This window comes from Haemorhous mexicanus, chromosome 6 (assembly GCF_027477595.1).
Source record: "Haemorhous mexicanus isolate bHaeMex1 chromosome 6, bHaeMex1.pri, whole genome shotgun sequence".
NCBI lineage: Eukaryota > Metazoa > Chordata > Aves > Passeriformes > Fringillidae > Haemorhous > Haemorhous mexicanus.
The window spans coordinates 17570802-17589244 of NC_082346.1; the positions used below are offsets into that span (position 1 = coordinate 17570802).

General features: G+C 50.6%; 2 protein-coding genes and 1 long non-coding RNA gene across 3 annotated transcripts in view; 1 reads left to right on the top strand and 2 right to left on the bottom strand.

Annotated features, from left to right (window-relative positions):
- Positions 1-3356: 3356 nt before the first annotated feature.
- On the bottom strand, positions 3357-8784 carry LOC132328819 (uncharacterized). Its single transcript, XR_009486873.1, has 4 exons — positions 7730-8784; positions 7523-7603; positions 6323-6469; positions 3357-4283 (listed from the first exon to the last, which is right to left on the bottom strand). It is a non-coding gene; the product is annotated as an uncharacterized LOC132328819 (long non-coding RNA).
- A 95-nt stretch (positions 8785-8879) lies between these two features.
- On the top strand, positions 8880-10302 carry PHLDA2 (pleckstrin homology like domain family A member 2). The gene is made up of 2 exons (XM_059849027.1): positions 8880-9393; positions 9869-10302. The coding sequence occupies exon 1, from the start codon at positions 8975-8977 to the stop codon at positions 9371-9373; it is 399 nt and encodes a 132-aa protein (XP_059705010.1). The 5' UTR covers positions 8880-8974; the 3' UTR covers positions 9374-9393; positions 9869-10302.
- A 1550-nt stretch (positions 10303-11852) lies between these two features.
- The window catches only part of SLC22A18 (solute carrier family 22 member 18), a 58465-nt gene continuing 51874 nt past the window's right edge, over positions 11853-18443 (bottom strand). Inside the window, exons 9-10 of the mRNA XM_059849026.1 lie at positions 17114-17234; positions 11853-12146 (exon numbers count right to left, since the gene is read on the bottom strand). Coding sequence (XP_059705009.1) covers positions 11959-12146; positions 17114-17234 — 309 coding nt within the window. The 3' untranslated portion in view covers positions 11853-11958. The remainder of the gene's footprint in view (positions 12147-17113; positions 17235-18443) is intronic.

Genomic DNA, 18443 nt, shown 5'->3' on the forward strand with positions numbered 1-18443 from the left:
CCCGCAGCTCTGACCAGGGGTTTCCAATTATGGGAAATGTGTCCGGTTCCATGCCTGACTCCTGCTCCAGTAAGGCTGGAAGAATGACTTAGTCATCCTGGCTGCCTGCCAAGCCATTCAACTCGTTTTGCTCCTTCTGGAGGTTATTTCCGGGCTCCAAAGGCCAGCAGGGCTCCACACTACAAATGTCCAATAGCCGATAAATGGATTGAGGAAACAAGGAATTTAAAGCACTTTATCCCTGCTGTAGCAACCCTGGTTACAACACCTCCAGAGAAGCTCAGATAAACCCATCCTGGGTGGTAAATGCCAGTCAGTGCCACCTGTCCTTGGCTGAAGAAAAGACCCCTCTTCCAAAGGACACCAGTAATTTGGGACTAATAGCTAAGATTTTGTGATAATTGTCCCAGCCAGCTCTCAGCGATTACCCCACAGGAAAGGGGTTTCTGTGTTTTAAGCTGTCACACAGTGTTAGAGACGTCCTGAGTTTTCAGATCAATACAAATAACTTCCTCCCCACCCGTGCAGCTGTAGTAGAGGCTGGGATGGAGCCCCCCTGAGCTGACAGAGGACATGAAATGGGAAAAGTATGGGAGCCAGGTTCCAGGGGAAGCCCCTGGGAAGGGGGAACAAAACTGCCCCAAATAAAGCAGCAGGATGCCCTTGGCTGAGCATAAATCTCTGTCCTGCTCCCCCCAATCCTCTGTGCCACGGCTGCATCCCCCGTTCATCATTCTGCTTTAACCTGGGCTGCCCTGCCTCCAGGGAAATCTATTTTTGGCTCGTCCTGGGGGAGCAGAGCCTGGCCAAGGTTACATGCCAAGCACCCTCATTTCCTCCTCTTAACTGCCTCCCTGCTTTATCACAAACTTTCTCCCTTCATCTTTTTTTCCACTTGTAAAGGCTGCAGTCACTGGGCTGCCACACTGCCCAGGGCCACTGGGCCACCAGGCTCCCTAAAACACTGGCTTTTTGCTCCCTCCACAAAACACACAGAGGTTTCCTCAAACCCATTTCTCCCTGCCACCAAACTGTAGCTTCTCTAACAGAGCAGGGGGAAAAAAAATCCTCAGATTTTATGGCTTAGGATTTCCCTTTCCCACCTCCTGGCTTGGCCAAGTGCACAGGGACCACCAGGAGGAGAATAACAGCATCACTGATGCTTGCCCAGCCCCAGCTCTCAGCCTGGTGGGACATGCCCTGAGCTACTCATGGCAAATATTTGCCCAGGTGGGGCCAGGTGTTTGAGTAGGAGGTGGGCTGAGTAACCAGCAGGAAAGAAGAGAGTTTGACTTCTACATTTTAGCCCCAATGGCAAATATTAACTCGAGGAGCAAGCGGACTCCTGCAATCCCCTGCCACACGAGCCACGAGGCAAAGGACAGGTACAAACTGGGAGGCACGTGGAGAGTATAAGCACTGACATCCACAGCTCAGGACTACTGGACTCACCCTAAACCCTTTCATTTATTTGGTGGGAGGAGTGGGGAGACAAATCAGCGACAGGTGAGAACTGGGAAAACCAATCAGAACTGGAAAAATACACATTGCTGATTTCCTTTTTTCATTTTATCCAATGTTTTTAGGACTTTTTTTTTCTCCCCCATGGCTTTCAGATGTCACTGAATGACCTGAAGTTGATGCCTAGAGAGTGTTTTTTGCATTTTAATCCACCATATGAGACCCCTGTTTCCCTCCAGCCTTCCTGAGCACTGCCAGCCAGGCAAGAGAGCATCCTCAGCTCCCACTGCCTGCTCCAGCAGAAGCCTGGTCATGGCACAGGTTTAGTGGGGGAGCAGCAGGGTAGTGGTAGCAGGTAAAGACAGTGCAGTGAGGTAAAAGCTTCAGGAGAGAACAGACAGAAAAAAAATCCTAAACCCTTTTCTAACTGCTTCCCTTCACACCTGCCACAGTGCAGCGTCCCGGCTTCAAGAAGAAAAATTAGCAGCCAAAGCACAATGTGAAACACAGTATCAGCTCTACCACCTGGCCTGCCACACACACCCCAGCTGTCCAGGAGGGAAAGGATCTTTCCCCTCCAGCTACTTCCCACAGCCTGGCCCTGGCCATTTCTGGGAATGATGCACTGGAGGAGTTTCTTTTTGATGTCTTCCCAGCCCTCCTGGAGACAGGAAACATCCCAAAACTGGACAGTACCATGACCTTATATTCCCCCCAACTCCCTAAAGTTTGCTGATGTTGTGGTTAGGCAGTACTGTGATCTTTTTCAGTGTTTACTCTAAAAGTTTATACACTGTAAAAAAAAAAAAAAAAAAACACCAAAAAAACCCCCCAAAAAACCAGGCAAAATTCAGAATGCGGGAGCAGGAGGATGCACCAAGAGGGAGCTCAGTGCTGTACTCCCTGTCAGGACAGCCAGGTGGGGACACGGGTCACACTGACCTGTGTGACACAGGACAACCTGGCACTTGTCAGCACTGGAGCTGCCACAGTCTCCACACATGGATAAAGACAGGACAAAGATGGTTAAAAGCCACTTCCTGGATCTTGGCAGATTTCGAAAGGACAGGTAATGTGGAGCAGTGACCTTCAGTTTGCAATGTCAACATATTTCTGCAAAGCCTGGCCCTTCACAATCTCTGGTACAAGCCCAGCAGGGTAATAAAAGGCTGCCTGGCAGCAGGCAGGCAATGCCAGGCTGAATGGCATGAGCTGAAACCACCAGGGACTTCCTATGCAGAGAGCTCATCAGTGTCAGCCCAGGCTGAGGTCTCAGACATTTATTGTTGCTGCTGAAAATAAAGAAATCCCAAATATTTGTCCCAAGAGATTTAGTATGAGAAGTTGAGCCTTCAGCAGGGGGATGTCCCATCATTTTAAAACCGTGAGCTGTAGGCTAAACTATCTCCTGAGCTCACAGGACATGGGAAAATGTTGACAGCATTCAGAGGGGTCAGTAAATAACCTCACAGTTCAGGGCAGGGCTTGGCAAGCCACTGGCTGGGCTTTCCATTCCCTTGGCAGAAGGGGAAGTACTGAGTCCCTGTGGGTCCCACGGGGCCCTGTGATGGGGCTCTGTCCTTCCCACTGACATCTCAGGGTGTTCATGGATCCCCCCATGATGCTCAGCAAGCTGCTTTGTGAAGAGAATTGTGAGAACAGGCTCTATCTACCAGCATCTAAACAGCAGTCCTGGACCAAACCAAATTCTGGAGTCAACACCTTCCTCACCTGCATGAAGATGCACCCAGGCTCCTCCAAGCCAAGCCAAGCTACCCAGGGATTGTTTTACCTGTTGTATTTCTGCCAAATGGGCTTGAAATCAGGCCAGAAGGCTCAGAGATGTGGGTATCAGGAGGGGCACCAACAGCTCAAAAGACCAGATAACACAAGACTTCTTTTTCCATTTTTGTTTTAATAACCAAACTAAACACCTATACCACATCCAAAGTGGGGAACACACTACACACACAGTCATGCCCAGGCTGCTGTGGAAAGAAACAGCAAAACAGCCCCTCTCCCCCCAGTTTTTAATCCCAGTATGGAATTGAAGTAAGTGCCTGGAGTTGTCCTAAGCAGGTTTGATTTGGCACATTCCCACCCTTATTTGGCTGTCTGCTGCAGAGCACAGCCAAGGACCGGCTGAGGGGAAATGACATCTTTTCTTCCCAGCTCCTCACAACTGCTCCATGACTGTCTGCAGCAGTTTACAACATGTAATGGTAAATCACTGACTCAGTGGGATGAGACATTTCGAGCTTCTCAGGAAAAAAGAGTCTTAGTCAGATAAATATTAGTAAATTGAGCAAGCTGGGCTACGTGCTATTGCTGATTAATCCATGGCTTGCGTATGGTACAAAAAAAGGATCTCCCAGATTGAGCAAAGATGCTTCCTCTGATGCCCTTGTTTAAACTAACACAAAAGCTCCAGCCTTGCTGCCTGTCATTTACTGTAATCACCTAACAAACAGCCTGGGGGGCCTTCATCCCCTGGCTGAGACCTTTCCCAGAGAACTGCCCCTAAGAGAAGAGCTTGGCCATCTTGGAGCAATGTACCCAGGCTCTCTCTGTGTTCATGGAAAGGCTTCAACATCCCCAAGGGAGACTGAGCCCCCTTCCAGGGCATCTCCAATATGGGCAGCTGGCCCTGGTGTGCTCCATGGTGCTCCAGGAGGTCCTGCCCACGGAGGGACTGGCACCCACCAGCTCACCAGTGGAGTTTGGAAGGAGCCAATGGCACCAGTTTGTCCCAGGACATTTCTGAAGGAAGAGAATAGTAAGGAACTATAGCCAAAAACTTCCCAGGGATACTCTGGAACTGTCTAAAAAAAGCAAAAAGCAAAAACAAAACAAAAAATCCAAATAAAAACAATAATAAAGCCCCCCAAAACAACAACAACAACAAAACCCAAAACAATACAAAACAAACCAAACCAAAAAACCCCCAACCAAATATTTTAAGGAGTATAAAGACATGAAAAAAATTGAATAAAATGGGAAAAGCATGAAAAACCTCTGCTCATCACATAGTTTCCCCAGTAACAACCCACCCTTTTAGTTTACAGCTATTTAGGGTTTTTTGAGTACAAGTTTCCTAGGAGACCCAGTGGTCACTATACCGAGCTCCAGCTAAAAGTGCCTGTGGATACAGCTACGCCCCAATATAAACATGGAGGGCAGCAATTTACAATGCAGGACCATATGTTCCTCTGTTACTAATCGACTTCAGCTGCCAGGATTACAATGTCAGTCCTGTAAACCAGCTTTTTCCCTTACAGATGTCATGTTGAAATCATTATAATAAAAGCAATTTTACAGCCTTCAGTCTCCACTTCCCTCTGCTGCTGAGAAGCCTGCATTAATGCCAGAAAAATTAGGGGTCCTTCTCCAGGACAGAGCCCTGGGAGAGGAGATGCACAGCTCCAGGACTACAGGGGGACAGTGGGAACAAACCCAAGACAGCAGCAGGAATGCCAGTACCCTGCAATGGCTCATGGTGCAGCAGGAGCTCCTGCCTCTTTTGGGAGGGAGATGCAATGTTAGGGCCAGCTGGAAACCCTGGTGGGATAAATGCATGGCTAAATCCCACAAAAAAAGGCAGCAGGTCCTACTGATGGGCCTGTGGAGCTAAATTGAGAAACCCCCCAATTTTCTGGCATTTTTCCTCAGTGTGATCCCTATCCATCCTCATCCCTGACCTTAAAGCTCGGGCTGCTCCTGGCGGTGCCTGCCTGGCTGCCGTGCTTTGTTACCATGACTCACGTAGCTAAGGCAACCCGATGTTGCCAGCAGCAGGGTTCTGACGCCTCACACTCGGAAACAATGATCAAACCCCTCCTCTGGAGCGGGCACTCACTCCAGAGCCATGTGTCATGGCAGAGCCATCGATGCAGCCTGCAAAGGCTGGCACCACCAGACCATCCATAAAATAATCCCTGTACACAACACACGTACAAGCACCCCCCCCACACACAATGGCTGAATGCTGGGAGGGGGATGAAGCCACATTTCCATGCCAAATTGCCATTTAGGCTTTTAAAATGCCCCTGGAAATTTGGAGATTACTTTGGGGCAAAGCAGAGGGTGTTGCCAGCCCCCCTGTGTGGGAAGAGGGACATGGCTGTGTGGGACAAGGCTCCTGTGAATGAATGTCAGTCTGCTTCCCATCACCCTCCTCTGGTTCCCACTCCCCACTGTGTTATTTCCCCCCTCTTCCTAAGAACAGAGACAAATCCCTAAATTTTGAGTTTCCTGGAGATGTCCTGTATTTGGGGGCAAGGAAGGGCCAGTGCTTGATGACTTTATATTAAAGGCAGCTTTAAATTAAAGGTGGTTGTGTTTGGGAGCTCACACACTGTCAAGGCACAGCCACGGTGATGTGCTGGGCTGCAAGAAAAAAAATCCCTTCTCTTTCTCTCACTGGTAACACAACAAAACAACTAAACCCAAACTAAAGGGAGTGACAGGTTCCTCCCAGCTGCCAGCCTCAGCTTGGACAGAGACAGCAGCAGCACCTGAGCTGCAATCACCCAAAGCTCCCATTAGCTGCAGCTTGGTCATGGCCCTTAATTATCAAAGCCATCCACTGCCCACACGTACTCACAGCACTGTGTGACACTTGTCCCAAGCTTTGGTGCCAGGGTAGGATGCAGGGCTGCATCACATCCCTTACCCCTCTCCCCAGGTGCTGAGATGAAACCAGTGCCCTGCTGTCAGCTCTTCACCTAAGTTATTTACCTTATCATTTAAAAAATAGGGCAATATAAATATTTTTTTCTTTCCTCAGGCAAAGTTAGCTCTATATTCTTGTATCAGCAGTGACCAGCTACCATGGCATGCACTAGGATTAGGGCTTACTTACTTGTAAGGAATTGCCATGTTTCTTGGACCAGATGGCTCTGAGCTCCTTGCAGCTCTCCATTCTTGCCTGAGAAATGTTCCTGTAGGAAATTACTCGTGGTTTGGATCTGCTGCCCATTTTGGATTCAGCTGCAGTCACCTTTGCTTTCTGTCTCAGTAAATGTAATAAAATTTTAAAGCCTGCTTTATGGAATTTCTGCATGGTCACAATGGCAGAGACCCTATGGTACTTTACTAGACTTTCTTTTTATTCTTTTATCCACTTAACTAACCCATCTTAGGTAAAAACGTGGAGCCTTCATACAATGGACATATGTTCTAAACTAGGGTCCCTGTTCTACCTTTTTCCACTGTGAGCAATTTTCTCACTTTTTTCCCCTTTTTTTTTTTTTTTTTTTTTCCTTAACAGTTTTCTAGTTTGGCCAGTATTAAGGCAAGTTTACTGAGGTGACAGCTGGGGGAGGCTTTGAATATTTCAAAATGATGGATAAATGCACAAGAAAAATCACCCAGATGAAAGCAATAGCAGAAAGACAGAGACCAAAGTGGTCTTCTGACCCTGCATCTACAGATACAAGTTTCTTTTAAAAGGAAATTCAGGTTCTTTTAGTGGAATTTTTGAAGCAAGGTGTGCACAAACATGCCAAATCCTGCAGCCTTTCCACACCAGGAGCCTTCCTCCAGATGTTCCTTGTATGCTCCTGACTTACTGCCTATTTTTTTTTTTCCTCTTTTTGAAGTGGTGTCCCATTTCCTGTGCACAAAGACCATTCCCTGTTTCATTTTGGGGCCAAATTGAAAATATCCTATTGATTTCTGCTTAATATCCAGCTCTGCTCCGGGCTGGCTCCAGCTCCCTTACTCTTATGGGGCCTTTTGGTCAGAAAGTGGTTTTCCAGAGCAGACCAGCATCTGCCCTGAAAATGTAGTTGTACAGCCTAATTGTAAATCAGTCTGGGCTGTTCCCCTCACTGAAACAAAATAAATCACACTGAAAAGCAGGATACAGTGGGAAAAGCCTGCAGCTCTTCACATACCAGGTCACAGCCCCACATATGTTCTGCAGCTCAGCCCTACCCCACAAGCAGGGATGGCCACCGTGGTCTTCCCAGAGCAATTCCCAGCCCATCCCTTCCTGAAAAGCTCAGCCCCACCATTCCTGGCCCATTCATCAGCCCCAGGAGCATCGCACAGCCCCCACCTTTTTTCTGAGCCTCCCCACAGATGTGCACGCCGCAGTGGATTAGCAAAGCGCGGCCCTGTCCTCTGGCAGACGAGCGATCTGCAGCGGAAATGGGTTTGGCTCTAGCGCTGATTTGTTCCCGGGAAATGGGCCTCTGACCCTGGCGGCTCCCTGGGAGCGCTGCCAGCCTCTTCAAAGGGGCCGGGCCCTGCCCTGCAAGCTCACCGCTGGGGCTCGGCTCTGCAAACACCTCCAGGGGTGCCGGCCGTCCGGGGAAGGCGGTGGAGGAGAGCAGCGCTCAAAGTCCAAAGAGTGATGCTGCACAAGGTCCATACCTGAGCCAATCCTGCTGGAGAAACAGCGAGAACAAGTTCATTAGGCACATTCCTGCCCTTGGCTGGAACCTGGATCAGCCCTGTGTCAACCGTCGTGAAGGAGTGACAAAATGAAAGGTGTCCAAGAGGAAGGGACTGCAGGCTCACACGTGCCTCTTAAATATCACCTCCAGCTGCCACAGCCTTTCCTGACTTCCCCATGGCGCTGGGCACTGCCCAGGCTATAACTGTGGGGCCTGCCCTGGAGGAGGGAATGGGCTGGGGGGGGGAATGGGATAAGCCCAGTGATTGCAGGGGATAAAAATGAGGGGAAGCAGTATTAATGCAAAACTGGAGAGGTGGGCTGCCCTCAGGAAAGGACGAAGGAAGGGATGACGGTGATGGGGCATAGCTAGGAGGATGCAGGGCCTCAAATGAAGCTGGTGGGCTTGGTCAGGCCCTGGCTGAGTCTCTTGGGGTGACCAGGGCTGGACTCAGAGCAGATGTCCGTGGGACGTGGCAGAAACCCACCCTGGGCTTGGCTCAGGCCCCTCTGCCCCAGAGAGAGATGATGCCAGGGCAGACCCAATGTGAAGATGCCCATATCCAGACCCCTAGGAACAGTGCTGGGAGCATCCTGTACCCCATTAGGGATCTGGGAAGTGGCAGGGAGTGCTCAGAGGGGCAAGATGGGGGCTGTCTCAGATCACAGTAGCCCCATCCTCACCGCAGGGGGGGCTATCCTTGACGGGTAGAGGAAACACGGGTGGGGAGGGGAGTGGGCAGACAGGATTGGGATCCCCTCATACGGCAGCAGCAGCAGAGTGGAAGCCCTCGGCGAGGCAGCCCGTGGGGGAGGCACCCCCTCCCCACAGCCTGCCCACCCTGGGCAGGCTCCAGGACGCTCCGGTTGTCTCCCGGGCCGCCCCCATGGCGCAGCCCCGCGGGCACGGGCGGCCCGGGCGGGGAGCGCGGCCCGGGGGGCGGGCGGGAGGCGGGGCGGGAGGGGGCGGCGGGCCGGGCTCCCCGGGGGAGGCACCGGAAGGCGCCCGGCGCTGATTCATTGCAATAAATTGTTCCCATCGCGGCAGGGCTCGGTCATCGCCGCCCGAGCAGCAGTCGGAGCAACAGCCGGAGCCACCGCCGGGGAGCGAGGATGAAGATGCAAGCCGAGGTGATCCGCGAGGGCGAGCTGGAGAAGCGGAGCGACAGCCTTTTCCAGCTGTGGAAGAAGAAGCTGGTGGTGCTGACCAAGGACAGCCTCAGTCTCTTCCCCGACGGGCACAAGCGGGCCAAGGGCAAGGAGCTGGGCTTCGGCTCCATCCTCAAGGTGGACTGCGTGGAGCGCACGGGCAAGTACATCTACTTCACCATCGTCACCAAAGACCGCAAGGAGATTGACTTTCGGTGTCCGGACCAGAGCTGCTGGAACGCCTCCATCACCATGGCCCTCATCGACTTCCAGAACAAGCGGGCCATCCAGGACTTCAAGAGCCGCCAGGAGATGGAGCAGGCGGCGGGCACCCAGGAGCGGCGGCTGGCCCGGGCGCCCTGAGCCGGCCGGCCCGGCCCCAGGTGAGCCCGCCCGGCCCCTCGGCGCTGCTGCAGCGGCACTTCGTGGGCTTCCCGCTTGACCCTTTCCAATGATTTACTCCCCGGCGCCCGCTTGGCGCAGCCGGACGGGCGCGGGGCTCCGCGCACCCTCCCGGCCGGGCGCGCCCCGCACCGCGCCGTGCTGCCAGCGGGGCTAGCGGGGCACGGCTGTCCCGAGCCATCGCAGGGGGGTGGCCCCTTCTCCCCTGCATGGCGGGGAATTTCTGGTGGAGCCGCGCTTCTGCAGGGTGCTGAGAGGACGATGCGGGGGTGGCGGGCAATAAGAAATGGCACTTGGCAGCGCTTTCCTCACAGAATCTGCTAAAGAAAAAAATAAATCTGTGAAAATATATGCTTAATGCTTACTCTCCCTTTAAAGTCCCCCCCCTTTTTTTTTTTTTCCTGTGCCTTGCTGTGCTCCTTGTTTTACTAACCCACTTCCTCTTGCTACCTTTAGAGCATACCACTGGATGATAAACCAGATCGAGTGTCTTGGACTGAAATGGGACAGGGTACCAATGAAGGAAAGCAAAGAAGAGAGCTGGAAGCAGCTTGGTTTTCTCCAAGCCCATTGTGGCTGCTGAGCAAAGAGCCCTGAGCTTTGCCTGAGATGCATAAAGAAAAACCAAAGACTTTCATACAGGACTTCTAGCAAAGCGTCCACGTGTTTTGTGTGGCACAGCTTTGTGAACTATTATCTTCTATTTATGAGATGCAAGGAAGATTCAACACTGACTGGTGGTGTTAAACACAATTTAAATTATTTGTAGTATCTATATTTGTATTTATTTTGTTGAATGTCTTTCAGCAGTTACTGGTCTTAATATTGCTTTTGCATTAATGTGTCCATTCCAAATAAATTACTTGAAATGTTGACTTTTTATTACTGTACTCTGGCCTGCAGTAACTTTTGTTGAGGCATATCTGTGGATACAGGCAGTGGTGAAGTGGCTTAAGAAGAGTGGGTAAGGCTTGGCTTTTTGGTGCCCTGGACTGGGCAGTGGGAGGTGGAGAAAGCCCACATAACCTGTTGGTGTTTGACTCTGTCTCCCAGCCAGGGAGGGAGAATCTGTTGAGGTTCAGTTTTGGTCAGTGGTGGAGATAGAAAAGCCTACCACAGCTTGCAGAAGTGCTCCTCTGGAAGCTCTTTCCCACAGAATCCAGTAATGGCAGCTGCAGAAGGTGCAGGAGCTCCCAGCCACAGGAAAATGCTGCTCTCTGTGAATGCCCTGCGTCCTCCCCAGCCCCCATAGCTTAGTGCTGTGCTAAGGCACAAAACTGGATTCCTGGTTTCGGAATGAGAGCGCCAACGCTCCATGGATTCCTCAGCTTTGTAGCAAAGCAAGCTGAACTCGCTCTCCTCTCTTCCTTCACCTCTGCAGTCTCTAGACAGAGTTACATTTCTCTAGGATAACTGAAGAATGGAGGCAGGCTCTTTTCCCATAGCACCCGGACCAAGAAACTTGGAGAAAAATTAGCTGATTTTTTGGATAAAAGTGCTGAAGTTTTGGTGGTGTTTTTTTTTTTTTTGGGGGGGGGGTTTGGGTTGTTTTTTTTTTTTTTTTTTTTTGTGAGGCTCAATTCTCAATAACTAACCTGGGCTTCCTCAAGAGCAATGCTGCAGCACACGACTCAATTCTGGCAGTCAGGACTGTGAGCATAGCACACAGAGTACTTGCTCCAAACTTGGTCATTTCCAGCAGGTAATTTCCCCTTCCCAGTATCAGCCCAATTCTTGCAGAAGACTTTGTACTAGAAGAAGTTGCCAAGTGTGTAATTACGTAAGCCTGTAGTAAGAGCAAGAGATACTCAGTATCTCAGGGAGGGGAAAAAAACCTGTAAGCCTGTAGTAAGAGCAAGAGATACTCAGTACAGGGAGGGGAAAAAACCTGGAAAGAGGGTTGGCCCAGTTTGTGGAAGTGGCAGGAAGGCTCTGGCACGGCAGCCTGGTATGTCAGGGCTTTGCATCCTCGTCCCTCGTTGCTGGCAGCTCGTGCACGGGCAGGGTTGCACATGACTGAGCTGTGGATGTAGCAAACCTCTGGCCGCAGCATTTGAAAGCCTTTGACCTCAGTGCCCCCTCTAACCTGAGAATGCTAGAGGTGCATTTAATGCAGCAAAACGACGCTCAAAAGCAGATGTGTTTTACCCCCCACTTTTTCTTGGTACCATTTCAGAGCGCTGAAATAAAAGGCCAAGCCAGAGCAAAGACATTGGCTCCTAATCCCTTCAGTTTCAGTGAATCCAAGCAGGAATGCTGCCTGACAACAGCTGAGGGTTGGGGGCTGTTTCCTGCCCTGACAGCCACTGCTGAGGGGGGTTAATGTGAGGAACCCGATACTCCAGGGGTCCCATGGCCCCCAGTTGCTCCAGCATGGCTCCAAGACCTTTGCAAACTGATCTGTCCCTTACTCTAGAGGCAAATCTTGACAAAATGGAAGGATTGTTCAAATTGTTTTATTCCAGGTTTACAGAACAACAACCAAAAAAAACCTCAAGAATTTATTTCTATGGGAAAAATAAGGGGGTTACTTTCTTGCAACTGTATTATTGGCTTTTCATCTCTTCCAGTGGGATTTTACTCTTCAAGAGGTAAACAAACAAACCTAAATTGACCAATAACTGTAAATAGCCAAAGGAGGAGACTCCAAATTGTTTATATAAAAGTCCACCAATGGTTGGACCCACTGTCCGGGTCAAGGGCTGCACTGAGGCACAAATCCCAAGCATGGCACCTAGGAGAGATGGCAGAAACACACAGGGTGAGAGCAAGTCCTGGCATGGAAAAGCAGAGAAGAGCACACAAGATCCCCTTCATCCCTGATGCTGCTCCCCTCCAGTAGCAGCAAATCACTTCAAATAATTTCTTGCATTAATTTATAGCAGTCCAATAGGGTTTGTTCTGGTTAGGGACTCCTGCAGGCACAGGGACCAGTTTCCACCACGAGCCAGCTCAGCTCTTCCCTGAGCAGTCTGGGCAATCACAGCACTGCCCAAAAAGCAACGTGGGTGCTCACCAGGGTCCAGGGATGCCTTTGGCACCACAAGGTGCTGCTGAATATCACACCTGGCAGGGCTGGTAACTACTACATGGGATTAGGGAAGGAGAGGTAATTTCTATGGTCATGTTTGAGCCTTCCTAGCAAATCACACAGATTCTTCCCATCTCCTAATTACATGAGTGGGCCCTGCTCCACCCAAGCTACTACTGTCATTTATTCTCTGGTCTGAAACAGAGAAACAGCTCTCTAGCAGGAGTTAGAGAGTTAGGCCTAACTAGGGCTTTAAGAATAAATAAATAAAACCACAGATAAAGACAGAATCCCCTTGAGATATTCCCCCACCCCCCTTTGCAAAAAGAGCGGATATTTCCATTTGGATGGATGTGCGAGCCCTTGCCCGGCTGGGCCGGTTCCCCCTCCAGCAGCTCTCACATTTGCATCCTTAACAGGAACACAGCGGATGGGGAAGCACCTCCAGTTTGGCAAAGGTGAGGGTTTTACCACGTGCCGACGGACAGCCAGGACATCCCCTGGGAGACAAGGCTGTCCCACACACACCCAGTAGCTCTTTTGTCCTGCAGTCTTTGTTCAGGACAGCTGTCATGTTCAGAGGAGCAGAAAATACCAGGCCAGCCAGCAAATCATTAGCCCCCAACATTGGGAGGAACAGCAAGCTGGCAATGTATTCAATAAAATTGTGCCGAGCTCTGGAACGATGTTTGCAATTAATTTTTACTATCAGTATGATTATTTGGTCTACTGGCATCAGTTTTCCACTAAGACACATGCTGAGGTGCTGTCACCACACACGCAGGAATGATGAGGAGAATGCTGTCCTGTTTGCAAGAAGAAGTGGAGCAGGAGTGTGATGTTTAACGTGGGCAGCCACGGGGAAATGATCCCCAGCTCTCAGAGAGAACAGGCAGCCAGGTGTTCGTGTAATGCCAGGCAGCGACTGCTGGGCTTTTATCAGCGTGCTTAAAATACTTGTGCAATGAGCCCAAGCCAAGGGTGTAGCCATGTGGAGAGGGAAATCTCCCGGGAAGCGCTGCCGAGCGCTCCTCCCACGCATGGGAACACAAAGGCGATGGGTGGGACCTTGCCTTGACCCTTTGCCAATGGGAACCATCCCACAACCACCAAACTCTCTGGGCAGGTTTTGCAATTATTTTTTCCCCTCTAGGTATTTGAATTAAACTAATTACTACGTGCAATTGCCAAACTGGCTCTTATGATTGAGGAGGCACTTTTTTCCCCCTTTCTTTTTTTTTTTTTTTTTTTTTTTTTCTGGAGCAGAAATCCATCGTCTTAAAAGCCCGGGCTTTCCCTCTGCAATTCTCCAACATGTTGCTGAGAAAGATAATTTCTGTTTAATGGCCTTAAATTAGATCCCTCGTCAGAGGCCCTCGGGCTTTGGGACATTGTAAATCTCAGCTCTGCAGCAGGGCCGTAGCTCTGTGGCAAAGCTGCACATGTGATAGAAGATCTCATTGAAGGCAAGACCTTTAACTGGGACGCGTCACCGCCTCAGCAGAAAATTTCCTGCATTGCTTCGCGCAGCTCTGCCAACACACATGCTCACCTGCTTTACCTTCTGCACCTTCCCTGCTCTTTTTTCTCCCTCTCCAGGCTTTTTCCGTTCCTTTTTCCCATACCTGGCATGACCTGTGCCGGCTGGGAGCCTATCCTCCCCTCCCATCCCAGATCTCCTCTGCTCCCGCAGGTTTCTGGGCTGGGTGCTGGCGGCTCTCCAAGACGGGCGACTCCTTTCCAGCTCACATCCTGTTGCCTCGCTCAGATGATGGTGCTGGCCCAGATCAGCCACACGCCCATGGGGCAATCGGGTTTAACCATTAGGTCACTGTCACCAGCGGCCGCCTTTGAACCTGCAAAGCTGCAGCAAAGCTGGGGGGCTCAGTGCCCCCAGCCCTGCCTGACTGCAAACTCTCCTCCTCAGGTTCTGATGCACAGATAAAACCAGGACACACGGGCCCGTTACGCGCGGAGGCTCTGCTGGGCTTCCTGCCTCCCTCCCTCAGGAACGGGGGGGATCTGTGCAGGAACAAGACCTCCATTCTTGGGGAAGGACCAGGCTTGACAAGGAGTGCTTGTGTGAATGCAAGTCCCCCTGGGCTCTGGGCTGCCCTCCCACCAGCTCATGCGTCCAGCTGAGCAGCACGTGCGTGTGGGGCTGGATTTTCTCTCCCTGCCTTTGAAGATGAAGAGAAGGAAAAAAAAAAATCAAAGGGAAACTAATTAAATCATTACTGCTACCTTTGCTGCTGTGCAAAGCCTGAGCTTTGAGAGCAAGCAAAGAGCAAGTGCCAAACGCATCAGCCTCGGAAGGAAGTGACCTTGGATCGGATCTAAAGCAGGCTGATGGGTGCAGGGGATGGTGCTGTGCCACCTCCCACTGCTCCCTTTCTCAGACGCCTATTTAAAATGCAAGGATGGGTGACTCAGTGTCTAGCAAGGGCGGACAGGCTACACTCCTGCAACGCCCTATCCATCCCAGCCCCGTGCTGAGATGGACACCTGAGCTCAGCCTAAACTCCAGCTTCTTCAGAAAGCCGTTTCCTGACCCAAAGAAAAACCTTCATTGCTTCTACAGGCTGGAAGCTGACCAAAAACATCAGGAAAAGACAGCAGCAGGGCTCAAAAGTGATGCTTCCAAAGGCAAATTCTCAAAGTGTGATTTCCTTGCATTGGCTAAAAGTTGTTGCAAGGGAGTGCTGAGGTTTTCAACATAGTGACAGGAAAGCTTTTTCATAAAACCAGATTTCCACACCCATGGTAAAGGTTTCTAACGTGCCACCAAAACCCTCTCTTTGCAGAGCTGGTCTTGGGCTCGCAGAGGAAGGAGCAGCCTTTAGGCTGCTGTATGGGTGGAGCAGCCTTTGCGGGGTGCCACCCACAGCCAGGGATGCATGGCAGGCATTTTAAGGGCTGCATTTCTCTGTGAGACACCCACGCCATCACTGCTGCAGCTGCTGGGGAAGGGCAGTCTGCTGGCTCTGCTGCATCAGACATTCCTGCCTTCGCCCCGGCCCCAGCCCGGGTACATCCAAAACAAGCACAGGACCATTAGTACCTCTTCTCCCAGAAATATTGTAAGGAAAAAGCACAGTTTGAAAGGTGCAGGTCAGGAAGGAGTGGCAGAAATGAGGTTTTCCCTCAGTGCCAGTTCCCAATTCTCCATGTCAGAGCATCCCTCTGTGGTACACCCAGTTTTGAGCCAGCTGTAACTCTGCATTTGTAGCAGCACTTGCCATGACATCAGCCCAGGATGGACAGACAAGGCAAAGCCCTCAGTAGTCCATGGCATCCCCTGACGATCTGCAACCTGCTCCTGAGCATCTGCACAGCTCTGCAGACTGCCCTGCAATCCTGCCCTGCCAAGGGAACACCATCCATCCTGCCAAGGCACAGGCTGGCCTAACAACATATGCAAGCAGGGAGCAGGGTGAGGCCACTAAACCCATTTTCCTCCCTGACCAAAGCTTGCCTCCGGGCTCCAAAAGCCAAGCACTGCTCTGGCTTTCCTCACAAAACCCCTTTGAGAAGAGCCTGGATGAATTCCAGCTTGGTTGTGTGTCCCAAAGCTGCTTGGTGCTCTTCCCCGCTGGCTCTCCCTCACATGAACATTGCTCCAAGTCATGAAGCAGCAAAATTCCTTCCTGGCTGGGCAGAGGGGCTGAGACTCTTCCCAGGGAGGTGAAGACTGGGGATAAATGGTCCTTACAGGTGGAAATATCCCACTTGAAAATCACAGGCTCCCAGCAATTGTAGGAGATGTAGTGGGTCAGCTCTACAAATAAACTGCTGAAGTGATTTTCAGAAATGCTCTTTGCCCAGAAACATCTCAAAAGTGCTTTATAAACTCCACTAATGGGCTGTGCAAACTACAGCTCCCATGCTTGGTAGGGTCTGCGCAGAGGAATCTGCTCAGACAGCTGCTAGGGAAGAGGAAGGGTGCAGACTGGCATCCCAGAAAGCCTCAGCTAAAGCAGAGACACTCTTGGGTACCTGCTCTGGGAGCAAACCTTGAAAGGGCTTGAGCAAAAGACACAAACCAGGTTAAGCCAGCTCCATTCCTGCACAGACTCAGACAGGCTCCCATAACAGTAGGCATATTTCCTTCATCAACAGAACTAAAGCCTCAGGTATAAAGATTTAAGTGTCACCACTACTGTCTTGCACAGAGAAATTCAGGAACTCCCCTGAAACAAGGCCAGAACAGAGAGAGGGGGCAATTACTGCATCAGGCAAAGCATGTTTGCAAAGAGTAATCCAGAATCCCCTCCTGAGATACCCTAAGTTAAAAAGTGTGAACAAACCACCATCTCTCACAGTGTCACAGTGGAAGAGCAGTGTTTTTTGGATTTTTTTTAACATACCTTGGCTTTCCATGGAAAAGAGAGCTTGAGAAAGCTTTCCCTTTCTGTGCCCACCACTGTGGATGTCAGCAGGCAGCACAGGACTGGGAGCACTGCCCAAGGTTGTTCAAGTCCATCCTGAATTAGCCCCAGCAGTCCCGTTCATCGGCTCTGCCAACACCCACCGTGTGCCCACCTGGATCTGGGTGCTCACCCAGTGCTCCTGGTAACCCCAGTGCTCCACAGCTGTGGTGGGAGCTGGGAAGTGCCCAATGGACTCAAAGCTGAGAAAATACCAGCCTGAGCTTTTTTGATGAGCCTTACCAGTGTCGGAGGAGGGCACAGCCTTGGTGAGGATGCTGTCGGTGATGGTGGCCAGCATGCTGAAGGCAAACGTCAGCGGCACCGCGATGATGCAGTAGTGCCACACCGTCCTCATCAGGGCCTAAGGGACAGGACACAGCAGACCACAGATCATTCAAGAGCACAAACAGTGACTTTGTGGCAAGAAACCACCCGGAGGAAAATCACGAGTCAAACCCATGACTTAGGGAAATGGTGGGAGCCACAAATGATGCGTGGTGGTGTGGCTTTGGCCATTGTGGGGTCTTTCACAGCCTGCCATTTGTCTGCAGTGAATTATTCCAAGCATGCAGAGCAAACGATACCCTACAATCTGGCCGCACGTTTCCCCGGCACTGCTGTGGGTATTTTTAGCATCTGGGAATTAGTGACGTCCCTTCCCCCTGTCTTCTGTCTTCTGTCCAACTCCCGAGGAAATGTTGAACAGCAGATGTATGTGGTGTACTTCAGGAAGCTTCCATTACTTATACAAAACAGCCTAGAGAAGGCTTTTTGGTTCATTATCATAAATAATTAAAACTAAACCGAGCCTGTCAAAATAAATGAGCACGGTGCATTATGTAACACCGTACCTTTGGGATTTCTAATCCTGTTCTGCTGCTTCCCCGCTAATAAATTCACCAAATTCAGTAATCTGGAATGGGTCTTCTGGCCATGAGTGCACATTAGCGAGCATAATTAGGGAGAGTAATGATTTTGTTATTGCACATATTCTTAGCAGAGACATCCCTCCAGCTGTTTAATGCTGAAACAAAAGCGGTGAGGCTCCCTAAGCTGCAGGGCTGGAGCGGCTCCCAGCTCATTCACAAGCCCTGCTGGTCAAATGAATGGATTTCTCTGGGGCATGGAAAGGAAATTCCCCCTTTATTCCAAGTCTTCTGCCCTAACCCATGTCTCAAGGTGTGTTATTGTGGCTGGAAAATATTTCTGTCACTGGTTTAGCCAGAAGTTTCATTCTCTGGAGTTCTCTGTCCTAAAATCTGGTCCCTGCCTCTCGGCTACAGAAGATGGAGGAGCCCAGAGACATTGCTCACTAATGACTTGGAAATGTTGAGGTTTATTCCTAGTTCCCCTCTAGAGTTACACACAGCCAGGTTTTTCTCCTCAAAGAGGCTCTTTGCTTACATTTTGTTTAAGATCTAGGCACTTCTGATTAAGGAACCAGAGAACAAAGACAGAGGAACAGGTATTTGGTACATAAACAAAAGGAAGGAGAGTAATTCCTTGCTAGGGCAAATGTCATTGCAGGACAACATTGTGGAGCTCATAGAAAAAATCAGTTTTAATCCCT

What these genes read in the sequence shown, in the direction of transcription:
- PHLDA2 (XM_059849027.1), top strand. Translation starts at nt 8,975, where the DNA reads ATGAAGATGCAAGCCGAGGTGATCCGCGAGGGCGAGCTGGAGAAGCGG.